Source organism: Antedon bifida, chromosome 7, assembly GCF_963402885.1.
Source record: "Antedon bifida chromosome 7, ecAntBifi1.1, whole genome shotgun sequence".
NCBI classification, from domain to species: Eukaryota; Metazoa; Echinodermata; class Crinoidea; order Comatulida; family Antedonidae; genus Antedon; species Antedon bifida.
In genome coordinates this window covers 21,661-32,970 of record NC_136232.1, presented here as the reverse complement: position 1 = coordinate 32,970, position 11,310 = coordinate 21,661, and the positions used below count along the sequence as shown (strand labels likewise).

Here is an 11,310-nt window from a genome sequence, read left to right as displayed (position 1 = left end):
AAAATGGCAACGGTGCCTCCTACCACCGAGGTCAGCGAATTCGCTCCTGATATGACCGGGTTATCAGAAACAGAAAAAACGCATTTGATAGGTGTGCTTCGGAAAGTAAAGGTAAGCTCAATCCACGTGTCAGTTAATCCATGTGTCCGTTACATCGTATTCAAAACAAACTAGGCCTAGCTATACCCCGATACTCTGTCTGCTGGCCTACCTAGAAGAAGGGGCATGGCTAGGCCTACTACTTGGCCCTAGCTAGGCTAGACTAGACTCGTACGTTAGGGGCTAGGCATATATGCCTCTTTAATATTAAGCAGAGAGGGCCCCCCTGGCCTAACAATTACTTCTAAACTTACAAGCAAGTATAGAAACATCGTCAACCCAGAGTTCTGATTGGTCGGTTATGCATATAATAATTATTAACGGACGATCAGGCCCAGACGTTTGGGCCCATCCATGTTGTAATTGTATTAAAAAGATGTTCGGACCCAAGAAGTGTGATATGATCGGGCCCAACAAGGTTCTAAAGAGTGACGACATAGCGTCCAGAGAGGATCAGGCCCAACGAATAAGACGATTAGGCCCAAATTGTTTACAAGGATATCAATCACGTTTTATGAGATCGATTTTATCTGTCTCACCATATCGAGACGATCGGACCGCGAATGAAGACAATTGAGCAAATGCATGATGAGACGTTCGAGTCAATCGCATAAGACGATCGGGAATGCATTTTCTGGGCCCGATCGTCAGTGGTCCTGATCGTCTGTCAACCGTATAATATATGTTTTATTCATTCATTTTTACAAAGTAATAACCCAATTCAATCGACCAGCTGGATGGCTCCTCGGTGGTGTAGTGATGATGCTATGGCCACAGACCAGGGATATGGGTTGGATCGACTCTGCTTGGCAACTTTTTTTTTTTTTATTTTGACTGGAATTTTTTTCATCTCCTTTACTCATTTTTTTAGGTTTACAACACAGTTGGTCTGTTCTATAACGGCATGTACTACTAATAGTACGTACTAACTAGGCCTAGTAGGTGGGCCTGCATTGTTTCTCTCTTTTTATCAAAATTTACCATAAAATGTACATTTTAAGACTTGAGAATGACCTGGTTTAATGTTTTTAAAGTAATAATAAATATGCATTATTTTTACAAAACATCAAAAGTTGTAAGGAATGGGTCTTTAAGGGTTAGGTTAAGTTGTAAGGAATGGGTCTTTAAGGGTTAGGTTAAGTTGTAAGGAATGGGTCTTTAAGGGTTAGGTTAAGTTGTAAGGAATGGGTCTTTAAGGGTTAGGTTAAGTTGTAAGGAATGGGTATTTAAGGCATATAAAAGTAGTTTGCTTGTCAGTACTGATGATAGATGTCAGTTTTATAGAATCTTATAAATACAAATTTTACAGAAAATTGTAATTGTCAGTAGAGAATTTGATCATATAAATCTTAATATTGGCTCATTTCAAATATATACTTAATTTTTGGATATTGTCTAATAAGTTGCATCTTGAATATTTTCTTCCAAGATAGGTTTTTTATGGACTCATTAACATTCACAGCCATTCAACAATATATTTTAGTATATTGTAAATTCTATTGAAATACGAGTCCATAACTACCTATTCATCAATGCCAATTTGTATTTTAATACTTTATGGACAACAGTAGAGTTTGTTCATTTCACCAGAGAATTGAAAGTGAGGGAGTTGCCAATTTAATTCCATCAGCACATTATTCTTAATTTCCATTTAACCATTTAATTTGGATTTGAAAACAGCAGATTCTTAGTGCTGTTTCTTTATGGTTTGTCATAGGTAAATTCTGTATAACAGAGTGACCTATCAGTATCACATGGTGTCACATGTGAATTCTGTATCGTACAGGCCATACCTAACCCTAACACTACAGTAACCCTAAGCGGAATAAAAGTCACCACAAGTAATACAGAATTTCGATAAATTTTATATCTCTAAAATAATAGTAAAGAAAATTATTAATAATTTTAATAAATATCACCATTCAGAATTTAATAAAGTAAGGTAATTGAAATTATGTAGTTTAAAGAGTGATGTGGGGAGTATGCCATTCTTTCTGTGGTGCTGCACCTATTACATGTGGCCACATTAAAAAACAAATTTTATTTTGTTATGAAAATCATCATACTAGAAATGTAATAATTTTATTTCTAAAGTTTACTGGTGGCATGCAAATTCGATCATAAAAATATTAAATTTATGCTTTTTACTAACAGTCAGTAAAAAATGGATATTAATTATTACCATTACAAACAGTAAATGTAAAAATAGAATCTGTTTCAAAGTGAGACTTTTATTCTCCTATTAATTCCATGGTGTAATTAGGGAGCCTACAATTTTGGAGGTTACTACCAAATTACCAACTGGTCGATTGTATTGGTTAGCATAGCATGCGTTTTCCCTATACCTTTTCTACTGATTGTTGTCAAATTTGTGTTGACCTAACAAGGTAAATATATTACGCTCATCAAAAATACACAATAAAATGATATTGATAATTCATGCTTGAATTGTCCCAATCCAATTATAGCTATCAGAAGCATTGGCTTTAGTGTAAAGCGCAATGTACTGTACAATACAATTTTACAAATGTCAAATACATATTACTGTAGCCTCATTCATACAATGATATAGGTAGAGAAATGAAAAATGTACACAGAAAGCCTTGATCTTTGTATGTACTATAGCCTATGTTTTCAGAATATGCCTTCTTCTGTTTCCTATTGTTAGCCATACAATACTTTTGTTAATTAGTTTTTTTATTATCATTATTAAATTAGGAAATGGAGGATGAAGCAAGTCTAAAGTAAGTATATAATCATACATTCATATTTTATCTTATTATTATGTTGTTGTGAATACCATATTGATCGAGTATACAGTAGTCCCAGTCCCTATGTAAAAATGTATGGAGTGGGATTATAATCGGATTGCGCATTAACAATGGATTTAACCAAGTCTTTTAGGCCTATTCACACTAAGACGATAACGAATGAATGATATATAGATGCATTTTTCCTACATTAAAAACAAAATCTAAAAGGTTTTCACCATACAAAATATAAGATAACATCTATGCTGTCTTTGTTGAAAATTATATTTTCACACGTCCAATTAAATGATTAGAAATAATATCATGACATCATTTGATTAGATTTAAAAGAAAAATATTATTTTATTCTTAATTATATTAAGACACTGTATTAATGTTTACTATAGTTTTAGAATGAAAACTTTCTACTTTCTTTTGTTTATATAATTATAAGATAAAGTATTATTATCATCTATTTATTGTTATCATCCTAGTGTGTCTCAGTCTTTCTGTCTAGCCTAAATTAAGAGCTGGAATTGTTGTATACTCGAGCATGTATCCTTAGGCAAGATGCTTTACTCTCATTGCCTCGTCCTTTGGATGGGATGTAAAGCCGTTGGTCCCGTGTACATAGTGCACATTAAAGAACTTGGTACACTATTCGCAAAGAGCAGTGGTGTGCTGATCTGGTAGGTGCTGCACTGCTGGCTGCTGTGGGTCCGTGGAGGGCCTAAAGAGTAGGGGATCGTCTCCCAGTGTGTTGATCTTGTAGGCGCTGCACTGCTGGCTGCTGTGGGTTCGTGGAGGGCCTAATCTGAATTTCCTCAGTTTGAGAACAAATATTAAAATACCTTCCTTTTTACTTGGTCGTATACCGTACTTATGTATTTTCGTATTCCTACACAAAGCAGTACATGGTTTATGAATGAAATTTTTTAATATTAATCATAATGATTTTTTTTTTAAATAGTCAACCCTATGAGGGTAGCTTGAATAAATATACAAATGTTATGAAAGGTTGGCAGTTTCGCTGGTTTGTTTTAGACCCAATATCTGGTCAACTTAACTATTATGTGGTGAGTATTAATCCATGTAAATGTTACTTGTATTTCAATATCACAGATCTTATTACAAAAATAAGAAAGATATATATAATAATAATATAATACTTTCGCACTTACACTGAGGAAGGTCTAGAGTTGCCCGAAAGCTCTGCAATTGATTTCTGGCATATAATACTTTATTATAGGATAAATATCTTTTTCAACACAATAAACCCACTTTTTGTACCAAAGTTACATTCCCTACGTCTTTTAGATCTAATTTATGGTCACAAACTACAGTGATGTGTTAATGTAAAAATAAATACTTTATGGTCCTATTGCGATAATTTTTTCTGTTATTAAACGGTTAAAAATGTGAAAAATAAGTCGATTCCAATAATTTAAGCGGCCCGCTATAATCCCAACATGCATTGCATGTGGATTGATTGTGATTTGCCCACTTTCGATTGATCGAAAAGAATAATAACTTTTCAACGAAATTATCGGGTTTTCTGGCAAAAACAGAAAGACTAATTAATACAGCAACTACACAACAAAAGGCTAGGCCTATAGCTAGTGTACGATATTCGTATGTCAGTGTTTTACTAGATAGGCCTACAAAACTAAGCATAAGGCATAAAACTGTCCAAGAGAAGATATTCAATACAAGCGATAGGTAGTGTAGTACATTTAAGACAAGGAATGACGGTTTAATGTTTTGAAAGTAATAATATATGCATTATTGTAGGAGATGGGGCTTTAAGTAATATTAACAAAACTAAAATATAACTAAAAAAAATAATAACCTGCACTTTAAAACTGAAAAAACAGGAAACAGTATGACTGTTAAGTAGAGTTTAATTTATTTTAATACTGTATCCTTTATAATTTGGTCATTAATTTATTTAGTGTATGCAGTTTACAATTATTCTGTAATTATACATTCTGCACATTGATTTAGATGATGAGGCAATTTCATTCCAAAAACAATTAGGAATTTAGAACTAAGATTTTAGTTAATGGTTTTCATCAATAATTTCCTTCTCAACAAATCATTACACGTGGTTCAGGAATTCCTTGACGGTATTGATTTGTTGTATGCGTTTGACGTCAAACGATAATAAGTGCTCGCTGCATTAGACTTTCTTCATCATACTTCAGACACGGCTATCAGCGACAGACGATGTTTGTATAGGCATAGAATATTCCAGTATCCAATTGAGGTTATATCACAAATTGTAAGTTGTTGATATTTAAAGTGAATTAAATCGGTTAAAATTCACAATTCTGTTGTCTGTTATTATAATGCAGTACAGTATATGAATTAGGTTCAAAGAGCATTTTGGCATAAATTTCTGGAGGAGTGAGCGTTTTTAATGACGTACATTATATCAGAGTGATTAAAATGTCTATCCATTCAATGTATGTGTAGTTTGCAATTCAATCTGAAATTTTATTCAAAAGTTATTTTTCTCAAGTAATGTACTGTATGCATGATAGTTTTGGTATCATTAATTAATTAGGTTTAGAGAGCATTTTATGAGATAATCATGGCATTTCATAGCATTATAAAATAATGAATGTTTACTTTGAGACTAATATTCATTTTGGAGTCATTCATGGTATGTCATTTAAATTTTAGTTTAGTTACGAATTCAGAATCATATATTTTTATTTTCTCTTAGATTATGCTAAATACAAGAGTTGTTTTAATGTATTACATACAGGCAACACATTTTATTGTATATAAATGAATGTTAATTTCTACACTAAAGAGTAATAAAATATACAGTATATAATTTCAGTGGAATTTTATTGATTGTTAAAACTTATAAATATGAATCTATCATAGAGGAGATAGTATTCATTCTTAAGTTAATATTGAATATATAAATTAATTTTCTAGTTCTGATACTTATGGCGATAATAAGAATAATTATTTATTCTTTGACTGAAGAGGTTACCCAGTATAAATATATATTTCAATTCAATCAATCAATAGTTTATTAATTTATATTTATTAATAAATAATCAGGGGGATAATACCACCTATCTGATAGAACAGTGATTAATTTACTATTGTTAATCCTTGGCCACATTGCCTAAAGACATCTCATAAATATGAATGATAAACTATTTACAGTATTTTATTTAGTAGTAGATAAAATAGCGATAATATTCCATTAATTGTTGTAATAGAAATAAAGAATAGATAGATAGATAATAAAATGTTTATTCATAATATTTAATTATTTAGATAATAAATAGTGATACTATTCTTTCAAGTGACCTCCATGATAACAATTACATTTTATCCATTATTTATCTAGGCCGGCTTTGGATCACTGTACCTATACAGTGATTTGTCTGTTTTGTTTTGGAATTTAAGAGGGCTTGTGAATATCAACTGGAAGAAGGGTTATCCTCTATAAATAAAGTTGAAATAAAAAAATGTAATAATAATATTAATTTCATAATATTTGTAGATTATATCAAATTGATTTTGTCATTAATTTTGTATTTAGTTAGTTCAGTATTTCTAGTCGTTTTTTTTTATTTTTCTGAATATTAAATTATTAGTAAATAATTATGTTAAATAACAAAATTTAACTCTTCTCTGATCATACAGACACAAAGTACTCTTTACGATAAAGATTGTTATTTGGACGATATGGTTTATGTAAGAGTGTTATATAATAATAGTTTGCTATAATATCGAAATCCCCAGCGGTTATCAAGTTTATGGACCTTGTAATTAAATAACCATGTGTGAAATTGATTTTGGTTAAATAATCTATGCATTGCTAGTAACCAATAGCAACCATGCATAATATATTCCTGGTTTTTGTTTATAAATGAAGGATTGAATGTCATTTGTCAATAATTGTCAAAAAATGAAGTTACAAAGATGTATTTTTGGAGGAGATATAAAGCGTAATAAAAAAAGGTTCACGTCTATCATGATTGTTCAAACATACGTGGAACTAACATTTTTTTGGCCTAAAGCCTATCTAAAGCGTCAACTTATATGTATGCGTAGAGAGGATTTGGAAGATGGAAACATGAATACGCATGCGTACAAGCTGACACTTTTGATTCGCGCAAAAAAAATCGCTTAGTGTAAAATCAGCTTTAAAAAAAATTATATACTGTGTTTTTATTCTGTTATTTATGTACATTCTGAAATTTCAATTTGTCTATAGTATAATTTGTAAATCCATTATGTTCATAGTAGAAAATTATTAGATTATTAATATTATTTCCTCCATGTTCCAATCGAGGTGTATACAAAATTAATTATTCTACACATTTTTTGACATATATTTATTAAGCTGAATCAAAATGTGTTGATTACAGTAGTTACAAAGCATGTTTAGAATAAAGATTATGAGGTAAAAAAAAAACATTTATAAGCATTATTCTATTAATTATTTTTATTTAAATGTATCACACTGCTTCTCATTCCAGAGGTTTACAAAAAATAAACTATTAAGTTACAAATTTTGTGATTTATGAAAAACATTCATGAAATCAACATACTGTAAATGCACAGTACTGACGACTTAAGCTGGATTAAATGGCCTTATGAATCACCAAACCATAGCCTTATATTTATTTGTACAGTACTGTACTTCTGGCTTTAATAGACTAAACATAATTGTTAAGCTCTGTCTACACTATCAAACTTTATGTGACAAAAAATTGTGAAGTGCTCATATATGAACATGATAATGTTATGTCACTTGGGCATATCACTATCATTATTTGAGTACATCACACTTTTTTGTCAATTAGTTTGATAGTGTAGACAGAGCTTTACTTTAAATGTCTTCTTGTCAATCAATAATGTACTTCCTGCACACTAGTCTTCTCACCTGTATTACTATGCGTTTGATTGATATCAACTTTATACTGTGCTACTGTACAAAAATAGATCTGTTAGGAAGTTAATACAGTTTGACATCTGGAAAAATTATACTTAATGTACAGACTCAGGAATATTAAATCAAATCTTTATTCACCATTTAAATTTCAATGTTTAAAGTGTTTTTTTCCACAGAAATTCACCCAGGGGAAGCATTCCTTTTTGTCATAATGTAATTAACCTTGTGGGCTAGCTTTCAAATCCAATCCTAACCTAATTTGTTTTTGGATAAATAATGATTTATCTATTTCTCTTACAGAGTGAAGAAGCAAGAAAAGGCAATCGCCCACGAGGTTCTGTCAGTTTAGTGGTAAGCAACTATGTACATTTTAATTGGAAATTATCACTACTTTCAAATCCACAAAACATTATTTACCAGGAGTACACAAAATCACTTTGTGTTAAACATGCTTGTAATGTAAGTCATGCTTGTGTATTGGAAAATTCTGGGCCTATTCCAATAAAATATTTTAGAAATGAATAAATAAATGAAAACAATTTTGTTTTCAAATACTTGAATATTTGAATTATTTCACATTAAAAAAAACTTTTTGAAAGTGTATAGTTAACTTCCGAGTTAATGAAATAATTTTCTTGAAGCATAGAATTTTGTGACTTTTTATAGAATTTCACTCTCATTTTGGTTTCAAAACCAAACAAAATAATATGAGCTGTAAAAATATACTGTAAAGATAAATAATTCTTTCTGATTGTTTTGCAACTAAAATGCCAGAATTATTTGCATGATACATCTGATGAATACATTGGGTAAAATTAATAAAAATACTGTAACCCTATAAACTATAATGACTCTACTAGAGTGTTCAAGAGAGACCTTGTGGGTTCAGGAGGAGAGACTCCTGTTGTTAGTCAAGTTGTATTGGAACAACCCAATATAAAGTTGTACTGTAGCCACTCTATGTCAAGGCTGTTGGTGGCAGTGGGCACGCCTGGACAGCGTGGCTTCCGAAGAAAAGCATACTGTAGTTGATGGAGATGACGGTGATGAAAAGTTGGTTTGATTGTTTTCGAACTGGTCACGACGCCAGTGTAACCTTTGATCGTATCAGTTATCAAAAATAGAGACTTGGCATCCAGTAGCTACAAACACAACACTATTGGGTTGTTCCAACATAACACAACTTGACTCAGAACACGAGTCTCTCCTCAACCCACGAGGTCTCTCTTGAACACCCTCTATACTGTAGTAGAGTCACATTCACTTATAGGGTTACATTGAATAGCAACAACATGCACCTGATATTATAATGTACTATTAGTTTGAAAAAATTCTTATAAATAAATTGCTTTACCACATTTGCAATCCATTACTGTTTGCTTTATTTGTGAAATTTGTGAACTTCAATTAATTTTTTTGAACTATATTTGAAATATGATTTGGCACACTATATAATTAAATGCTATCTTCTTAACCTTTTAAATTGGTTTACTGCACCAGTATGTATATTATTTTAAAACAATTTTAAAATGTCATACATGTCCAACAGCAATTTACTTTTCTTTGATAGAAATATAATTTGGCATCGTATAATAATTTATAATTAAATGTGTGGCCTTTAACCTTTTTATATTGGAATACTAGAATATAATGTATATTTTTAAATAGTGTTTAATTTCATACACATCCAACAGCAATTAATTTGCCAATTACAATCGATAAACTTCTGCAGCCATAAGATACTGTACAACTTTGGCACTAGGTCAGACTTGGAAGGCAAGCATTTTAACACAAGCCCATAGGCAGACAGGGTTTTTATAGTTTGGACGCACGCCCCTTTTATCTGCGAACCACCTTCTCACCCCCACTACCCTCACCACTATCAAAAACTAAACCATCTCTAACGATCCAAATCTTGTATAATTATTGATTGATGCCATACATAGACGTAAAGCCTATAAGCATTAAATTTCTATTCTTAATACTGTTGGCTTTGTGAGTTTCGCCTGCGTCCCCCATCAGGGAGTAATGCTGGACCCGACCAGGGCCCAAACACCTCCTTTTCAGATCCCGCCTACCAACTTGTTTAACCACTAAGCTACAGCTTCACTTATTCTTAAAATGTTTCCTTACATGTAGGGTGCCGTAGTGTCGCCTACAGATGAAGATTCACAAACATTTAATGTGAATGCAACAAATGGTGAAGTATTTAGGCTGAGAGCACAAGACGCAAAAGAACGACAGAATTGGGTCAGTCGTTTACGAGCTGTTGTTCAGAGGTTAAACGAATCCTTATCACTAAAAGTGAGTGTTATGTTTACATTTTAAGATAAAACATTATCAAATGCAATTGCCACTTATACATAATGTTAACTTTATTAAGGTAGGTACACTACTTCATTAAAATGATCAAATAGATGAAAATGTAAAATTCCCAACCTTTCTCTTTATGTACAGTAGAATTAATCTTATTTATTCAGTGGATCTAGCTACATTTGTAATGTACACATTTATGACAGACTTAACAACATGTCTGCTTTCTCTTTGTTTATTAATTACCTTTGTTATTTGAAGTACTAATAGCTTTATTGATTGATCACTTTATTTCAGTTCATAGTAGGCACACCTAACAGGATCATTTTCACTATTTAAAAGTCTAAAACCTTCTAAAACCATAGACGCACTAGCGTACATGATGATATAACAATTGTTTTAAAATACTGCTTATTAGAATTACCGACAATCAGCAAGTCCTTCGGAGCAAATACCTGGCGAGTTACAGCCAGCTCACATCCACCACGTCAACGTCAGTAGTGATTCTCCAAGCAATACTCTACCACATCCAACTCAAACTCGCACAAAACGATTATATTCTTCACCGGCCTCAAAAGAAAGTATTCACAACGCGGAACAACTAATAGATCAGGCAGAAACTCAAAAACAGCAATTAGTGACAAATATCGAGGTATGGATGTTTTTCCACCTTTTGTTTTCCCAACTTGTTAATTTTTAAACTAAACATATTAAACTCTTCAATATCCAATTAATAGTGTGTGTGCTATATGTAATGTAATTCTATTCTTCACTTCTTGTAGTGGAGCTGTAGCTTGGTAGGTCGTGCTTGCTTTCCAATCCCAAGGTCCAATCCTGACCTAGTGTCGGAGTTGTAACTCATGACTCTTTCAGTTCCAATCCCTAAGCCTCAAATATGACTTGGTTTAATATAAGCACGATAAATTATAAAATAGTTCATCCATCCTGTAATTGGTGAGTTACTCGCTGTTAGTTGCGTATGAAATAAAATAATGTTTTTTAATTTGTTACTAGGAGATATACCCACCCTATGAAGCGGTACAGTCTATCTCAACCCACTTACCCCGCTCCAATAATAGTTTTAAAACTTTCCCAGTACAAATCCTGGTCATGCACCCTATTACTCCCAAACCACCACCCCTCCAAATACATTTTTCCCATACAATCCTAGTCATTTTGATACTCATTTACTTCCCCAAACCACCAAACCACCTCCCTGGT

The 11,310-nt window shown here is 32.1% G+C and overlaps 1 protein-coding gene across 1 annotated transcript in view; it reads left to right on the top strand.

The window, feature by feature from the left end:
* The first annotated feature begins 3 nt into the window (after window positions 1-3).
* Window positions 4-11,310, top strand: part of LOC144847474 (oxysterol-binding protein-related protein 11-like) — a 28,426-nt gene continuing 17,119 nt past the window's right edge. Inside the window, exons 1-6 of the mRNA XM_078703858.1 lie at window positions 4-111; window positions 2,818-2,843; window positions 3,820-3,925; window positions 8,077-8,127; window positions 9,916-10,080; window positions 10,508-10,741. Coding sequence (XP_078559984.1) covers window positions 4-111; window positions 2,818-2,843; window positions 3,820-3,925; window positions 8,077-8,127; window positions 9,916-10,080; window positions 10,508-10,741 — 690 coding nt within the window. The remainder of the gene's footprint in view (window positions 112-2,817; window positions 2,844-3,819; window positions 3,926-8,076; window positions 8,128-9,915; window positions 10,081-10,507; window positions 10,742-11,310) is intronic.